This window comes from Pinus tabuliformis, chromosome 4_2 (genome assembly GCF_031772625.1).
Source record: "Pinus tabuliformis cultivar Carrire ecotype Pingquan chromosome 4_2, CPIR1, whole genome shotgun sequence".
NCBI lineage: Eukaryota > Viridiplantae > Streptophyta > Pinopsida > Pinales > Pinaceae > Pinus > Pinus tabuliformis.
This window is the reverse complement of record NC_142304.1, coordinates 1,098,977,117-1,098,996,568: the sequence shown is the minus strand read 5'-3', so window position 1 is coordinate 1,098,996,568 and position 19,452 is coordinate 1,098,977,117. Positions and strand designations below refer to the sequence as shown.

At 40.7% G+C, this 19,452-nt stretch overlaps 1 protein-coding gene across 1 annotated transcript in view; it reads right to left on the bottom strand.

Annotated features, from left to right (window-relative positions):
* Positions 1-19,452, bottom strand: part of LOC149173498 (pachytene checkpoint protein 2 homolog) — a 404,891-nt gene that overhangs the window by 269,804 nt on the left and 115,635 nt on the right. Inside the window, exons 7-8 of the mRNA XM_089424627.1 lie at positions 1,479-1,568; positions 1,281-1,356 (exon numbers count right to left, since the gene is read on the bottom strand). Coding sequence (XP_089280753.1) covers positions 1,281-1,356; positions 1,479-1,568 — 166 coding nt within the window. The remainder of the gene's footprint in view (positions 1-1,280; positions 1,357-1,478; positions 1,569-19,452) is intronic.

Sequence of the window (19,452 nt, the reverse complement as noted above, 5' to 3'; positions counted from 1 at the left end):
TGGTAACAACCGATAGACAGATTACAGATGAAGTTCTCCCTGGTTGAGAGTGAGTGTTAAAATTGGCAACCAGGGCAAAACTTCATGTGGATCATCTTATTCATGGCTGATAATATTTTTATTAGATTCCTCTCGTCGAGAGGTGTAGGATTGATATAAAGATCATCCGATTCCGATAAGTATTCGTGGAGATATGAATTTATTTTGATTATGGAATTATTATCAAGCTGACCTACAACTCATGTAGGCTCAGAAGCCCAACAGTCGCATCTATTCAAACACCAACGTTGTGTATAAATATAAGAGGACTTTTCCTCATTTGCACTCACTCTTCTCATCACATATCTCTTTCTCTACTGCGCAGAAATGAGTCTCTTCTCTACTGCGCAGAAATGGGTCTCTCTCTCACACATGTGAAGGCAGAAGCTGTTGAATCTGAAGCTGCAACTGTAGATCCAAAGATTGACCGGCGTGGCCAAGAAGATCTCCTCTTTGGAACTGTGTTGTAGGTTCATCTGAATATCCTCTGAAAGCCGCAACTTTTGGTGGTGGAATGAAGTCAATCCGACGAATGGTTTGCAAGATATCCACTGCCCTAGTTTGAAGCCGGAAACTGCTAAAACTGAAGCTGCAACTGCAGAAGTAAAGATTGACCTGCGTGGCATAGATCTCATCTGAACTGCATTGTAGGTTCATCTGAACCTCCTCTGGAAGCCGCAACTTTTGGTGGTGGAATGAAGTCAATCCGACGGTCGGTTTGTGAGATATCGTCTGCCCTAGTTTGATAATGAAGCCACTAATGCTGATGTTGCTGATCTAGGGTTTGCTACTTCTGATATGAATCAGATTTATTGTACTATTTCTCTCTGCTGAATTATTGAAGATAAAAGAAGATTTGATCAAAGGGTTTCCCCACACATTGTGGGGTTTGTCCCTGGCTAGCCGCCACATCTTGTGTCTCTTGCCTTGGCCTGTTTTCTGTCGATCGTTTAATGTTCTATCTGCACTTTACTTTATGTACATGTGATTGCTAATCTGTGGAATATAATAAGAAAAAGAAGTAAACTGTTATAAGCATAGAATATACCATAACTTAACAATAAATAATTAATTGGACAATATTGGGAAAGAAAATATGAAGACAACATTCACAAGGCTACAATTTAGGCCTAAAACATGACTGTCATGCTATTACCCACACAGGACTACACAAATTGATATAAATTTAAAAAGAACAATAAAACTAGACCCTTTTCTAAACAGTGGACTTAGCAACATACCAATTTACCACTCTCAGAAAACCATTTGCTGAAGAGTGAATGGGCGTTAATCTCAACCAATTGTGACTGAGAATATCTGAATCCAACAACAAAAAAGCAGTCGTAACTTCACAATACACAGATTCTTACAGTAGATGTGGTCAAATTTAGAGAATACACAACATAGCACTTAAATACGAGGATAAGAGAATTGAAAACCTTGTATTCAGTCGAATTGAAAGTTTTTGTGCTAATGCTTTGCACAAAGAGGTCTTCCCTGTACCAGGAGGACCATGCAAGAGAATGACACTGAAAAGCAACAGAAAAGGTTAGAAGGATTACAAAAAGAACAACAGAACCAAGAAGCAAGACTTTCTTACCAACAAAAGTCCAAGAATTATAGGATAGACTTGTGTCTATATTCACTATGCTGGAACCAAAATCCTACCAGTTGTAAGTATCATATGCCTCATTATTGAATTTAATTTTGTGGATGGTGCAAGCTCTCGATTAAGGATATGCTAAAAGTAAACAACCAATAATGTTACAACACCACCATATAGCAACTGGATCATTCACTGATTTTCCCATTTTCCCATTAAATTTGCATCTTGAATGTCTACTAAATAAATGGTTTATCAAACTATGCAATGTTCGATACTCAAAGATATATTATAACCATGATATAAATTTCAATCATGATAATTTAATCTTGAATAACACGGTATTCGTAAAACAGAGTATAAAAGGAAAGAGGACTGGAGTTTAAAGCACAGCCAAAGACTGTTCATGAATGTTTCACTTAGACGTATTAGTTGACTTCACACCATCCAACATGTTTCAAGGAAAAGGCAAGAAATATTCACTCTCACTGATCTGCCTTCTCAAAGAATGCCTTTTTATCTTTTATAAAATGATATTAGACATTAGTATGAGGTGGTTGAACTATAAAGCTCATGCATTTACAAAATTAGCATCAAATCAGCTACTATGAAATCTGCAAAAGTGACCAAATCTTTGAGAATATGACCTAACAAAACATGAAAGTTTCCCAACAACATAAAAATAAAGTATGTGTACCATTTTTAACATGATAAAAAAACATAAATTACTCCAATGCGACATTCTGAAAAGGAAACCAACAGAGAACCGAATAGGACAAAAAAACACAGGATGTAGTTAATGTCCACCAAGTCAACCCACGCATCCACACTCCAATGTTGGACAAGTCAAACATGAACTGCCTGGTCACGTGTTTATCTTTCTCACAAAGTTGGGAAAAGGGTATTGGGGAAGAGGTCCTAGTCTCTATACAACCAACTTATGTTGGAGGTTAATTTTAGTAAGCAAAATGATAAATTGAAATTGTAAACGATGTTCAAAGTAAAGCTACAAATTGCAAATGAAACCAATTGTATTGGGTTATGTAAGCAAATCTAAATCAAATGAGCAATATGAATTGGAAATTAGATGTCGCTACAATAAAGTGAAACTAAACTAACATGTAAGGGGAAATGAAGTAAAATTTGTTGAGAAAACCTAACATGCAAAATGATTGAATGAAGATTAGCAAGTAGTGAAAGCTAAAAGAAATGAAGCATAAGATAACCACTTAGCTCAAAATTTAGCAAATGAAATGAGCATGAAACTAGATCAAATATATTAGCATGACACAAGAAATGAGAAGCTAAAAGACTTGCAAGAAATGAAAGAGATGAAAAATGAAACCACAACAAACACACCAAGATCACTTTCCCTCAAAAGAGAGAAGGATGGGATGCCAAGGGGACGATCCCCAAGCTCCCAAAGAAGAATAAATTTTTATTATTTGTTGTGTGAGAACCCTCTTATAGATATGAGGGCTTAGCTTTGGGAAGAGTTTACAATATGTCAAAATACTCTTTCCCAAAAGGTACAATGAGTGATTTGAGAAATGTTACAAAAGACAAGCTTCTTTGAGTGAAGCCTTGAAAGCCTTGAATGAAAAAATGAAATGATGAAGGTTACAATTCCTCGCACTTGTGAGGCTCTTGGAAGAAGAAGAGGATGAATAGAGAGGAGAGGGTATTAATCTTGAAGGTTCGAATGGAAAGGACTCCAAGGCATGCGCTTTAGCTCCACTTATCAAACTCAAATTTGCCACCAAGCCTTCCTCCAACTCGAAATCACCTCCAATCCCTATGCAAAGCGAGAAGACAAGTTAGTGTGCAAGATAAGTAAGAGGCTGAAATATGCAAGAGGAAATCGAATGCATGAGATGGCAAGAAGTTTGTGGATCAAATGCAAATATAAAATACACTTATATTACAATAATTTCCTCACTAAGATCAATTTGCATGAGCTGATTTAATGAGAGAAAGATGGGCCTAAACCCAATTATCTAGCCTTTTATGCTTGACATGAAAAGAAGCACGATTTAAAGTAACCAATAGAAATTGAATTTCGAATTTGATCGAAGGAAGAATATGAGGCTTATAGAAACCCCCCATATCAATTGTCAAATATGTCCTTGGAAAATCCTTAGCTTGAGCGACTTGTGAGCTCCTCGAGGTCATTGGAGATGGATGGTCTACCCAAAGACGTCCCCAAGCTCCAATGGGACTTGGTAACCTGCCTTAAACACAACCAAGACTTGCAAAACCAATTGTTAGAGCAAAAGGAGACTTGTCATATGTAATATTCCTAATTGGAAAATAAAAGTAAATACCAAAAACATGAACTAGGAACAACATTTAAAATTAAAGCCCAAGCACCCAAAACAAAACACCATTGAAAATAAGCAAAATAACTGAGCCATTTTATTAATCAATGAGAATCTTAGTACATAATGAGTAAGAACAATGGAACTTGGGCTTGCTATGCAAGCTATGCAAACCCTGGGTGAAATCTCACTAGCCCAACTACTAAAATGGCTCCAAACTGATAATGCACACTACCTAGAAAATTTGTTATAGGTTGCCAAATGGAACTGGAAGTTCTGCTCAAAATAATGCTCGAAATGCTCTGAAATTGCAAGGACAAGCTCCTATCCTCAAACCCAAAATACCCAGAAAAGGTTTGGCTTATCTCCAAGCCAAAATTGAACCCACAAATTGATGCAAATTCTCCAGCTAACTAGTAATTCGCCCTACTATAAGAATGAGGATTTCAAGCCCGAATATCTCTTGAAAAAATTTGTAAAATTCACTAGAGACTCCTCTCAATAAACCTAGAAAGTGTTTGGGTTGAATCCTCCGACCCTCGGTGACCCCTAATAAGTGCAAATTGCCCAATTTGGCTAGAAAACGCCCCACAGCCTTGATATTGTTGAATTAAGCCCAAATACAACACTGGAAATCTCTCCCAATTCTAGCTAAATTCTCCCTTGAGGTATACCTCCAATCTCTGACCCTTATCTCTCCTAATCCTCTATTCCTCCGGCCCCTGTGAAAGCCTACCTGGAGACCCTTGCGCACTTCCAGAAATGTAGAATTTCTGCCCCAAGAATTCCCTCAAACTCAGCCCTACTAATCACAACAAAATCTCCAGATAAAATAATGGAAAACACCTGCAAATCCTCTAATGTTCTACTCCTCTGTAACTGATCTCCCCGCAAGTAATTCAAACCACTTCTGGGCCCTAGAAGAAACACACAATAGCTATAATAACTTGCACATATTCCTAATGGAACTCTGAATTGAACTCCCCAAATTTGCCTCACTGGGGAGACACTAGAAGTTCTTCAAAATGAGGATAAAATTCCACTTGGAACTCCTCTGCTAAACAACACTTCTCTTCTTGTGCTAAACAGCTCCAAGAGAAGATGTAATGTGAAGTATAACAGTCAAAAAGATGATCAATAAATGAGTCCCTCCTTTTATAATTTTTGCCCATGCTTCTAGACTCCTCTTTTAATTATTATTTTATTGGTGGGGGGCATTCTCCACTAAGCGATTTTTTCGTTCATTTTAATAAACTAATAATTTGCCATCAATCTCCAATAAAATAATACTTGACACCTTTCTCCAAAATAATATTTGCCCATTTTAATTAATATTACCAAAATTGGGAAAATTCTCAAGCTCACAAAATTGGGAATATTACAGTCCTCCCCACCAAAAATCGTTTGTCCTCAAGCAATGCCTAAACAAGTCCCTCCACTATCTATTGGCCCAAACGGTCACTGCAAACAATACCATGATCCCAAATGTGCCACTGAGTCATCCATGTCCCATGTACTATCTTGTCATTAAGGAATCCCTCGATACCAGGATCCCAAGCCATCCTAATCAAGGTGAAGCACCCTTCGCTCCACCCTCTGTCCAACCAGGTATAAGCTCCAGAAGCCCTCCACATACTATCAATAAGTAGAGCATCATGATAATCTAGGACTATGTCCAACTCCCCATGAAGTTTCCCTACCAAGTAGTCCACCTCATGCACACCAAGCGTATACTCCTGAAGATACGACCCAATCCCTGTGGGGACGAAGTCTCTCCCGCATGAGCTCCTCCTGATATCCTCCTACTAACCAACCTGCCATGTTGATGAAGTCCCCCACGCCATCAGTGAGTCACTAAAGCCCAATGGAAGATCTAAGTGATCTCCCCCTATAGCATCCAGCTCATCCCTAAAGTTCATTGAGTTGTAAAGTGTTGTGATGCCCGGGTCCCATGCTAGTCTCAAAAGGGTGCCACCATGTTGTCGTTGTGCCACTCTGACTCTAACAGACTGCCCATCGTGCGCACACTGTATCCTCCTCCCCTGAAACTTGATGGTGAAATATCGATGAAGGCCAAGCTCATCCTGCCTAGGTATTTGTATGATGTTGTTAAGTTATGGTATGTTCTATGCTTATAACAGTTTACTTCTTTTTCTTATTATATTCCACAAATTAGCAATCACATGTACATAAAGTAAAGTGCAGATAGAACATCAAACGATCGACAGAAAACAAGCCAAGACAAGAGACACAAGATGTGGCAGCTAGCCAGGTACAAACCCCACAATGTGTGGGGAAACCCTTTGATCAAATCTTCTTTTATCTTCAATAATTCAGCAGAGAGAAACAGTACAATAAATCTGATTCATATCAGCAGTAGCAAACCCTAGATCAGCAGCATCAGCATTAGCGGCTTCATTATCAAACTAGGGCAGACAATATCTCACAAACTGACCGTTGAATTGACTTCATTCCACCACCAAAAGTTGTGGCTTCTAGAGGAGGTTCAGATGAACCTACAACGCAGTTCAAATGAGGAGATATTCTAGGCCACGCAAGTCAATCTTTACTTCTGCAGTTGCAGCTTCAATTTCAGTAGTTTCTAGCTTCAAACTAGGGCAGTCGATATCTTGCAAACCATTCGTCGGATTGACTTCATTCCACCACCAAAAGTTGCGGCTTTCAGAGGAGATCTAGATTGAACTACAGCGTAGTTCAGATGAGGAGATCTTCTAGGCCACGCAGGTTAATCTTTACTTCTGCGTTTGCAACTTCAGTTTCAGCAGTTTCTGGCTTAAAACTAGGGCAGTCGATATCTTGCAAACCGTTTGTCAGATTGACTTCATTCCACCACCAAAAGTTGCGGCTTTCAGAGGAGATCCGGATGGACCTATAGTGTAGTTCCAAATAGGAGATCTTCTAGGCCACGCAGGTCAATCTTTGGATCTGCAGTTGCAGCTTCAGGTTCAACAGCTTCCGGCTTCACATGTGTGAGAGAGAGACCCATTTCTACGCAGTAGAGAAGAGACTCATTTCTGCGCAGTAGAGGGAGAGAGATGTGAGAAGAGTGAGTGCAAATGAGGAAAAGTCCTCTTATATTTATACACAACGTTGGTGTTTGAATAGATGCGACTGTTGGGCTTCTGAGCCTACATGAGTTGTAGGTCGGCTTGATAATAATTCCATAATCAAAATAAATTCATATCTCCATGAATACTTATCGGAATCGAATGATCTTTATATCAATCCTACACCTCTAGACGAGAGGAATCTAATAAAAATATTATCAGCCATGAATAAAATGACCCACATGAAGTTTTTCCCTACTTGCCAATTTTAACAAATGTCAACATCTACCCATCCATGGCTAATCTCGATCTTGAGCTGCAAGTGGAAAAACTTGCCTCGCCATACAATGGAGGCCTCGATGATCACCCATGTGTCAACCCCAAAGTGAGCTAAATCACCCTCTACTATGGTTGTGCACCTCACGAAATGAAGTGTCCTATCAGACAACTGAATCCCTAGATCCCATAACCATATCTGTTGCAGCGTAGTCCTAATGACTAATGGAATCCATCTGCCCCACATCTATGCCCCTAGCATGGAATCAATATATAGACTCCATATGTCATGAATCAATCTAGTGCATACAAAGTTGTCCACGCCCGCCATACCACACTGTGGGATCTGCTATCCTGTCTCCTAGAAGCGCACCCTAACACTGCCCGAAGACTAAACATCTGCTCGTAAGAAAGGTCAACCACCTGTTGTATATGCTCCTATTGTTGAAGAGAACGTAACTAAGTTCGGTCTTCATAAATGTAATTTTGATCTTTGTACTTGTAAAAGAAAATAAATATTATTTTTGTAAATTATAAAATGAGTTTCTTGCTCATTACATAGGTCCAGCACATGTTGAAGTGCTATAAGAAAGTCAAAGAGCCAAAGAAAATGTTCAAGAGCTCTTCTTGAGCATATATGTAATGTATATGAATCAACCTAGTGTCTAGATCAGCCCTCCAAGACAAGCACAATCCTCTTTAAGAAGGCGGCAAGCAAAACGATGAAGAAAGCAATTGTGTCGGCCTCAAAATGCATATAAATATCAAGTTGGCTCACATATGGGGACACAATAGTTCACTGGTTCATGTCGACTTTAATACATGGACAAACAACTACAAATATGCGGCTAGAGTCACCACAGAGAGACATAACTTCAGACAAGCCTTTGCAACTTCGGATGAGGACAGAACCTCGACATATCTCTGAAATCTCAGTAACAATTACAGTGACATCTTCAGACACCTCTCTGAAATCTCGGACAAGTGAAATGGTACAGGAATCTCGGATGAAGACAGTATTACAGTGTTTCAATTGGAGAAGGATTCTATGGTTTTCGGATGGGTATGACAGGGGTATACACTCTCTCACAGTCTCGGCATAACTATGATAAGAAGGAACTCAGTAATCCCACAATGATATACTCTCGGCATAACTGTGATCTCGGTGCAAGGAGAATATAATTACAGTCTCCATTGAGATATCCGTAAGAAAGACACAGTCACGTTCTTGGCATAACTATTATGATGAGGATCTCAATGATAATCTCTCTGCATACTTCTAGATGTTGTCATAAGTCTCAGTACAACAGTGTTGCAACAATAGTGATCTCAGTAATGACCTTGATAGCACAACAGTAGTGAAGACCTCGATGAAGCAGCAGTGATGATGATGAACTCATCAGTGACAAAGAAGAGGATTGGTGTCTTGGTCTTGGAGTGGCCTAATAGGTCAAGGGTCATGGTCTTGGTATTCGTCAATTAGAATCTCTATAAGAAGAATTTTGTGCGAGTTTTCCTCTGAAAGAGTGAGAGGTTTTGGCCCTGGAAAAAAGCCAACATTTTGTGTTCTTATCTCTTGTATTTTGATAGCTATTTGATGAACTAAAGAAGACACACTCTAATAATAAGAAAAGATTGTACTAATAAGAAAAACCTCACAAATAGCTATCATGCTAAGAAGAATCTCATTAACTGCACTTGCCCTAGATTCTTCAACATAGTATCAGAGCTAAGGTGTTGAAGTCAAAGGAAGGGCAACAAAAAGAGACACTCAAGGATCAGCTTCAAGAAGGGCATCAAAGCAAGTTGAAGGGCTTTGTCAAGATTGAAGGATTAGTCTACAACAAGCAGTCTACAACAGCAAGGGTTTTTGTCTATATAATCAAGGAGACAGTCTACAACAGCAAGAAGCTTTTATCTCCATAGTCATCATCAAAAGGCCACAAAGACCCTCATCAAGATGTCTACAAAGCAAAGGACCTCAAAATCAAAGATCACGTCATCTTGGAACAGGTTGAAACCCTAGCAGCAGTCCTGATCGACACCACCAAAAGAAGGCAAAACATATTAAAGGCAAGAAGGTATTGTTATTATCTTCAAGGTTATAAATCAAGCAGGGATCATCTCCTTGCCCTAGAAGAAGAGCATCCAAGGAAGCAGCAAATCATCCTCATCAAAAGGAGCAACCTTTTTCTATTAAGGTAAAGGCTTTCTCATTTGAAAGATCATTCAAGGGGAAGCTCTAATGCATCTGCTTCAACTACTTCCAACAAGATCAAGGTGAAGATTTTATCTTCACATCTCAAGTAAGTATTTTCATTAATCAATTTGGTAAAATGACTTCATAATTGCAAGGAGATCTATAGGTTGGATGGGTCATCAAAGATTCCTTGCATGAAGAAGGAGGATGGACATAGTCCTTTTAGTAGCTGAAGTCATTGAACATATCAAAAGGTCTCCTCTGAATTCATAGAAAGGGATACTTATGAAAGATCCCCTCGTATAGCAATATGGGAGACATCAAAGAGATGTATATGATAAACTTATTCTCTGAAGGTGCAACAAAGAAGCTCACATGAAATCTGATCTACATGAAAGTAAAGGGTATCAAAGGATGTAGGATATCTTCATAAGGTCCCATCTACAAGATCTAGGAAGGAAGATAACCATCATTGATTCATAACGCACTAACAGATAATTAAGGTAACAAATATCCACGGGATAAGAAAGTCACCTCATTCGACAACTTATGGTCTATATGTTAAATAAAGACAAGTTGATGGCAAAAGTATTAAAGGTTAAAAGAACTCAAACATGTGCAGAAAGAAAAGGCAAGTTTGGTCCTCAAGCAAAACAGAATAAGTATGGCTAAGATTCAATGCTATGGAAAGATTATAGAAAGAAGCTCATATCACTAGAAAGATGGAGGAAGCTGAAGAGAAGGGGCCAAGGAAAGAGGGAGTAACAAATCTCTACTATGAGTAAGATGGTATCCCTCACAAAAGGGTCCTATCATAAGCTCCTAAATATCATGTTATAGATATGACCAAGATAATAAGATGCATCGTGGCATCATGGAATCATTAGAAACAAGAACTCGTGACATCACCATGGGAATCATGAAGGAAAAAATCCATGGCAGTCAAACATGAAGGATATAGCTCTTGGGAATCTCATTGAACATTGAAGGAAAGGAAGAAGTCATCCAGGACAAGGTTCATTATACATCAAATCAAAAAGGAAACATCTGCCAAATGGGGATATACAAGATCCTCAAGATTCTCTAATGGAATCCTCATCAGAGGGTTCACTAATCTAGAGAGGAAGCAAGTGTTTCAACAGGAACTCCAACTTATGGAATTCATGGCATAATGGTGTGATATCATGAAGCAGATCAACGAATTGAAGATCTTTTCAATCAAGGAAATTGTTGGAAGAAGCCTCGATGACCTAAAGGTAAAATAAGGTATGTATGCTTGTGTTTAATATTATAACGTCATGTCATATGCTTGCAGGTAACTTGGATCATTACTTCTATCTTAAGAAGCATGATCAAGAGAAGAAGGATCTCCTCTAAAAGGATGCAGGAAAGCATAAGTCGCACTAGATGAAATCAACATAATATGTCCTCATATGAATTATAAGGTGGTTGACTACAATTAAGAAACTCTGATTGAAAGCTCTTGGGAATGGAATGTGTGAGGAAGGAAGATATGCACCCTGATGAAGGCGATCAACATCCAAAAGACCAAGAAGACTTGACTAGGAAATCCCTCGGAAAAATATAAAGACTTTGGTGGAAAAGATGAAGACCTTTGACAATGGATATCTTTGGGATGTATGTCAACATGTATGCAAGATGTTGATACCTACAGAAAGATGTCATGATGAAGAGCCATCTCGTAAGGTATGATTTGATATTATGTTTTGATTTCTTGAATAATATTTGGATAAGTTCATGCAGGGCTACTCGAACAAGAGTTGTAAATACAAGTACAGCTAGCATTCATGTGATGGATGGAAGAAGCATGATAAGAAAGTATTCATATGATGAAGGTTCCAGATATGAAGAAGGCCACTTTCCATGAAGAAAGGAATGACATAACGAACTAAAGAGGAAAGTGATTGATGGTTGTTGCCCTACAAGGAAGAAGCTCAACTGAATTTCATGACATCAAGGAGAGAAGTCGATCAAGCAGTTGAAGGACCCACGAAGAATAAGTTGTTGATGTGTAGAAGAGTCCCTAGCAAAGAAGGAGCTCTGACAAGTTCCTGATTAAAAGGGAGCTTGGGAAAGTTCCTGGTCAGAGAGAGCTTGGGTACATTCCTTCAAGGAATGGACATATCTTCCCCAATTAAGAGGGAGAGATAGACACAACATTCTTGTCTTCATTTTGGAAGAAAGAATGGAGGATTGGGTAATCATCCAGCATCCGATGCTCTTTGAGGATGTGTAGGCCATCCAAGACAAGAGTAGGCAAGAGGACCGATATTCTTTGAGGGTTGGGAACCCAAGATAAGAATGGTCCTAGAAGGTCATACTCTGAACACCCGGGTGGGTATGTACCTTGAGAGACAATGATGAAGGTGTCTATAGTCACTGGTCTCGCCAACATTGTGCTCTGAATTGATGAGAGATAGAGTTCTCAGTCAATGCCTTGTTGTGGAAACAATGTTAGTTACTATGATGCTATACAGATGGGTTACCAATCCGATTCTTCTTATGAAAAATTCTTCAGATTGAAAATGACCAAGTACCATTATGAATACTTCTCTAGTTAAGAGTGAGTGTTGAAGAGAATGTAACTAGGTTCGGTCTTCATAAATGTAATTTTGATCTTTGTACTTGTAAAAGAAAAGAAATATTATTTTTGTAAATTATAAAATGAGTTTCTTGCTCATTACATAGGCCCAACGCATGTTGAAGTGCTATAGGAAAGTCAAAGAGTCAAAGAAAAAAATGTTAAAGAGCTCTTCTTGAGCATATATGTTGTTGAAATTTCTAAGTTTGACACGTCAGAAATCCCTACTATATTATCTGGTTTATTTTCTCCTACTTGTTCTTTCCATTAACAAGTTATTTATAAATATAAATAGCGAAAATAAACACAAATACAGCCTTAACACATATACAGATCAACGACTGAAATAACTGAGACAAACACACAAGGGACACTGTTATTTTTGGATAATCGTCCCCGGAAAAACCCAATGTGGGAAAACCGGTGCAGCAGATATGAGGGTTTTATTATTATGCAGTTTCTGAATACAACTAGAGTGCCAAAAATGGCTCACCTAACAGAGAATGCCCTCGGCAGAAGTACCTCTCCTCGGAGACAGATATTTCGGTTGATTAGACACCGGATGATCGATCCCACAGCAACTACGTGAGCTCCTTAGCTGGACAGCGAAAACTTCTCCAAGCTTCTCTATTGCTTTGTGTCACTCTACAGGGACTGTGTCACCCTTCCCAGCTCACCAGCACTCAGTCTACCCAACTAAAATCACCCAGCGCTGGCCTCTTGGCCCTGCGTCAGCTCTGCTAGCCTCTGCGCAGCTACTGATGCCTCTGCGTCAACCTCTTGGCTCTTTGCGTCAGCCCTCTAACCCTCTGTGTCACCCACGCTGGCCTTCCTCAGCCTCTACATAGCTCCCAACTGCCTCTGCATCAGCCTTTCCAGGCTCTGTGTTGTCTCTCTGGCACTATCTCTGCCTCTCTGCTATGTATTCTTGGCCTTCTGTTGAACTGCCCCTCGCTGCAACAGATTACAGGTTCAATTCTCTCAGCAAACCCTGCTCCAGAAAATCGAACTGACTGATCAATATGGTGTATCTCCAACTGACCCTCAAGCCTCCTCTTATACTTTTCATGTTGAGTCTTCAACGGCCGAGATTAAGTCCCTAATCAACGGACAAGATTAGATTTGGCTTGATCCATGTCATTTAGAACATTCTCACCCATTTCTATATTAACACCCATTAATATTTTAAACTTCCTAAGTTTAGACTTAGGAACCCCATTAAAAATATTAATTATTTTAATATCTCTCCAACCGGGTGGAATTTCCCCAAAAGATTTCTGGGTCTTGGAGATTTTATGTGCCTTAGCCTCTCCACCAAGTTTCATGGTTAGAGCAAAACTGATGCTACCACAAATCAACACTCCCTCTTAGCGAGGAATGTGCTCTAGTAATGCTTCACCATGGAAACATCACATTAATCCCCCGCATCGGTACCTGTGCTGATGCTTGGCCTGCTGCCACACATCATCTGCACTAATGCTTCCTGTACTGCTATCCATGACACTACCACTGCCACTGCTACATATGTACTACAGCTCCCTCTCAATATGTTGCCCATGCTGCCCCTAGCACTGCCACTGCTAACTGTTGCACTGCAATTCAGTTACCGAGAAGTAGGTAACTCACTCTTCCCATGTACTGACATCCCAGTCAGTCTGGAAGCCTCATGAAACCGAAGTTGCCTCTGCTTCTATCATGTGCTCCCTCTGTTGCCACTGCGCAGCTGCATACACCTTTGTGCCTCTCGCATTACAGCAACGTCTATTGAGCTGCCTCAGATTTCTGCACCCAAGCACTGCCTTGCTGCTCCACTACACTTTGCTCCACCCGACCCCTGTCATCCTGCTACTTTCGTTAAGGGGTCCCATAGCCGGATATGATCCAAGAGTTTGGGTACCTCAAGGATCCTGCCCCTAGTATGTAGTCCTCCTAACTACAACTCGATGTCTCCCCACCTCTTTTCTAGAGGTGTATGAACACTCATGACACAGTCGTCATCGGTCTCGACCTCTTTCTCTGCCTTAGCTAGAGCTACCTTAGAATCGGAAGCCTCTCCCTTGTTTTTCTTCCTGGGACAATGGGATGCATAATGTCCCAGCTCCCCACAGTGGAAGCACTTCACCTTGGAGATGTCCTTCTTCTTCCTCTTCCCTTGTTGCCTCGTAGATGCTAGAGCCTCATCCTCCTCCTCTTTCTTGATTCGACCTCCCTTGCCACTACTCCTCGCCTTGGTCATCCTCTTGATCTCTTCTCAGCAAAGAGCTGCCCACATCTCCTCCCATACTGGAAGAGCAGCCCTGCCCAATATACTTTGAACAAATGTCTCCCACTCCTCAGAGACTGCATTCAAGGCAGTCCTAACCATCAATTATGGATCCGGTATAGACCCCACAGAAGTAAGCTGGTCGCGAATCTCCTGCAACCTAAGAAGGAATAGATCTATCTATTCTCCCTTCTACATCTGATACAACCGCAGCTGATTCTCCAATAGCATCTTCCGCTACACGGAAGTTCCCTGATACAAGGTCTTCAAAGTATCCCACATCTCCTTTGTTGTGTCTTTTTAGCAATATGTGGTATGACATGATCTTTGACCCCGTCTAAAATCATGCACTTCGCCCTCGCCATTGCATCCTCATACTTCTCATTCTCAGCTGGGTCGACTGAGATAGCCATGGTTCCCAAGGCAAAATCCTTGATGCAATGTCGATCTAGGACTGCCAGGATCCTAGCCTTCCAGATGACAAAGTTGGAAGTCCCCTCCAACCTGTCCCGATTCCTCAGTCCGTTCACTTCCATTTCAGCTCCTCTTCTAGACTCCCTCTGAGTTTCGACTTCCCTCCTGGAATTCTCCCTCTAAGTCCTGATTTCCCTCCTAGAAATCCTCTAGCTAGTTGTCGAACCGCTCCTCTCCAATCCTCCTTGCAACTGCAACTCGATTCTGGATTTCTTGGGTAGAAATCCGTCAAGGTAGCGACTCCCTCTACCTTGGTTCCGTCTCCTTAGGTATTGTTCTGTACTGACAGAAACAACACCCCAACAGCTCCTCAAATCACAATCTGCACACAACTCCCCAAGCCCTGGCAACCGAAGAAACTGAGCCTTTCAAGCTCTGCGCAATCCTGGCAATGGCAGAATTTGCACCTCCTGGCCACAGCGTTGATCCTTCCTGGCTGAGAAAGATGATCGGGCACTGCATAGGTCTGATCTGCCCCTCTTTGCCTCTGCGTTGACCCTCCTTCTGGCTCGAAATGATGACGTAAGCCCTCTGCGTCACTTCTTCTCTACTGCTTATGCTCTGGAACAGCGTTCTCTCGGGACATCTGCTATTGCTGCAAATTCTTCAGATTATTGTTGGTGCCTTCAATTCTCCTGTGGTCTGTCGTGCTCTGATACCATGGAGAAATTTCCAAGTCTGACACTTCAGAAATCCCTACTATATTATCTGGTTTATTTTCTCCTACTTGTTCTTTCCATTAACAAGTTATTTATAAATATAAATATCGACAATAAACACAATACAACCTTAAAACATATACAGATCAGCAACTGAAATAACTGAGACAAACACACAAGGGACACCGTTATTTTTGGACAATCGTCCCCTGAAAAACCAAATGCAAGCAAATCGGTGCAACAGATATGGGGGTTTTATTATTATGCAGTTTTTGAATACAACTAGGGTACCAGAAATGGCTCACCCAACAGAGAATGCCCTCGACAGAAGTACCTCTCCTTGGAGACAGATATTCCAGCTAATTAGACACCGGATGATCAATCCCACAGCAACTACGTCAGCTCCTTCGCTGGACAGCGAAAGCTTCTCTACTGCTCTGCGTCACTCTGCAGGGACTGTGTCACCCTTCCCAGCTCACCAACACTCAGTCTGCCCCACAAAAATCACTCAACGCTACCTCTTAGCCCTGCGTCAGCTCTGCTAGTTTTTGCGCAACTACTGATGCCTCTGTGTCAGCCTCTTGGCTCTTTGCACCATCCCTCTAACCCTCTGCGTCACCCACTGTGCCCATCCTCAGCCTCTGCGTACCTCCCAGCTGCCTCTACGTCAGCCTTTCCAGGCTCTGCGTTGTCTCTATGGCACTCTCTCTGCCTCTCTGCTATGTATTCTCGGCCTTGTGCCGAACTGCCCCTCACTGCAACAGATCACTGGTTCGATTCTCTTAGCAAACCCCGCTCCAGAAAATCAAATTGACTCATCAATATGGTGTATCTCCAACTGACCCTCAAGCCTCCTCTTATACTTTTCCTGTTGAATCTTCAACGGCCCAGATTAACTCCCTAATCAATGGCTAAGATTAGATTTCGTTTGATCCATGTCATTTAAAACATTCTCACCGAGTTTTATATAATACCCATTAATATTTTAATTTTCCTAAGTTTAGACTGAGGAACCCCATTAAAAATTTTAATTATTTTAATATCTCTCCAACCGAGTGGAATTTCCCCAGACGATTTCTAGGTCTTGGAGATCTTATGTGCCTTAGCCTCTCCACCAATTTCATGGCTAGAGCACATTTGATGTTACCACAAATCAACATATGTAATGTATATGAGTCAACCTAGTGTCTAGATCAGCCCTCCAAGTCAAGCACAATCCTCTTGAAGAAGGCAGCAAGCAAAACAATGAAGAAAGCAGTTATGTCGGCCTCAAAATGTATATAAATATCAAGTCGGCTCACATATGGAGACACAACGGTTCACTGGTTCATGTCGGCTTGAATACATGGACAAACAACTATAAATATGCGGCTAGAGTCACCACAGAGAGACAGAACTTCAAACAAGCCTCTACAACTTTGGATGAGGACAGAACCTCGGCATACCTCTGAAATCTCGGTAACAATTACAGTGACATCTTCGGACACCTCTTTGAAATCTCGGACAAGTGAAATGGTACAAGAATCTCGGATGAAGACAGTATTACAGTGTTTCGGTTGGAGAAGGATTCTATGGTTTTTGGATGGGTATGATAGGGGTACACACTCTCTCACAGTTTTAACATAACTATGATAAGAAGGAACTCAGTAATCCCACAATGATATACTCTCGACATAACTGTGATCTCGATGCAAGGAGGATATAATTACAGTCTCAGTTGAGATATCAGTAAGAAAGACGCAGTCATGTTCTTGGCATAACTATTATGATGAGGATCTCAGTGATACTCCCTCGACATACTTCTAGATGCTGTCATAAGTCTGAGTACAGCAATGTTGCAACAATAGTGATCTCAGTAATGACCTTGATAGTACAACAGTAGTGAAGACCTCGGTGAAGCAACAATGATGATGATGAACTCAGCAGTGACAAAGAAGAGGATTGGTGTCTTGGTCTTGGAGTGGCCTAATAGGTCAAGGATCATGGTCTTGGTATTCATCAATTGGAATCTCTATAAGAAGAAATTTCTGCGGGTTTTCCTCTCAAAGAGTGAGAGGTTTTGGCCCTAGCAAAAAGCCAACATTTTGTGTTCATGTCTCTTGTATTTTGATAGCTATTTGATGAACTAAAGAAGACACACTCTAATAATAAGGAAATATTGTACTAATAAGAAAAACCTCACAAATAGTTATCATGCTAAGAAGAATCTCATTAACTGCACTTGCCCTAGATTCTTCAACACCTATGACATCTCGGAGTGCCTCGCCCAAAATGTGTCATGCATCCTAAGTTGCACTAAAGCCGATACGGAAACGAGATTTGAAATGGATACGGCGAATTTTCAAAAATTTGAATACGATTTGGCAAGGAAATGACACACACAAAAACACATATATATATGACAAAATAAAACACTCATATTACCATTCATCTTTTAGAATTTAGATTTTCTATATTTAAAAATACATAATCATCATCATGAATTCCACATAAACAAATCATCATCACCAATTCAGCTTAAACATTGTCATCATCATTAGAGATTATTATAACACTCAACATATAATCAAGTTTCTATTTCCAATTTCAATCATCAACATCATCACCAAAATTAATAATTCTAAATGCACACTACATAGTACAAATTACAAAATTGAACTATGACTAGCAGTCTACTATCATACGACATATTATGGTATTCAATGTCCATTGTTCAAAAGTTTAAAACATCATCATAAATTACATTTGCATATCATCAAATATGTTTTCATCCATGTAATTAAGATTCACGTCAGCACTTGGATCCTCTCCATGAGTGGGAGCATCGCTGCTATGTCCACTTGAAGATGCAATAATTGGTGCCTCCTCATCAAACGAAATCATATGAGACATGGCATTCAACGTCATATCCAAGTCAGGAAACTCTGGAAACAGATCCAAAACCCTTAAAAATGCCCGAAACATTTCAAAAATAGAATCCTATGTTTCCAAAAAAAGGAAACGCTTCAGAATTAGGATCCCGCATTTCTAAAAAACTGAAACGTTTCTGTATCATTTCCATGTCGTTGTTGTGTCATATCGTACCTGTTTCTGTTTTTGAAACGATGAATGGCGTTTTTGGGGTTTGGGAGTGACGTTTCCGATAACTTACCATGCATCCCCTTAAGTGTGAACTCAAGGGTGGAACATACGCTACCTTCGCAGCAAACCATGCACTCCCCAAACTTCTACCTATCAACTCATGCCCTGAACCAATGCCACCCTGAGAAGTCTCTCCCCTGGTGCGTTGAGTTGCATCTAAATATCTCAAGTGAGCTCCCTACACCCTGCTGCTCATGCCCAGAGTGTTAAAGGACAATAGTCAAATCATTTGTGCCTACAAGCGATGTAGAAGAGGGATAGGTGTGTGAGTCCCCATGGATACCTTCAAATGTCGCTCATCTACATCCTCATCAATCCTAGGTGAACTACACCCAAAGGTGTGCCTGGTGTCCCTATCCATAAGTCTCCTTGGAGGCAACACTCCAAGACCCTGTTGTGCATCACCATACACCCCTGCATACCACCGAGTATCCTTGTACTCCTCGGCATGCCACTGTACCCTGCGGCCTATCCCTGTATACCAATGGATACCCCATGCTACTATTGTACCATCTCATATCATGTCTGTGTCACTGTCCCAGACACTCCTTGCACGTACTCAATGCGATGTGAGTCGCTCCTCCTACTCCACAACACAAACCAACATGATGCAACAAACAACCATGCATCTCCATGCTCCTCTGCAAGCCACTGCTCATCACTGCATACCCCTATACAACATTGGATGCTAGGGTCTAAAATTGGGTCTGTATGCATCAGGTCGCATCCCTCTGCATAACACTGGACTCTGCAACATATCTTTGTGCACCCCTGGGTACCACTACCTACTGTCGTACCACCCTGTATCA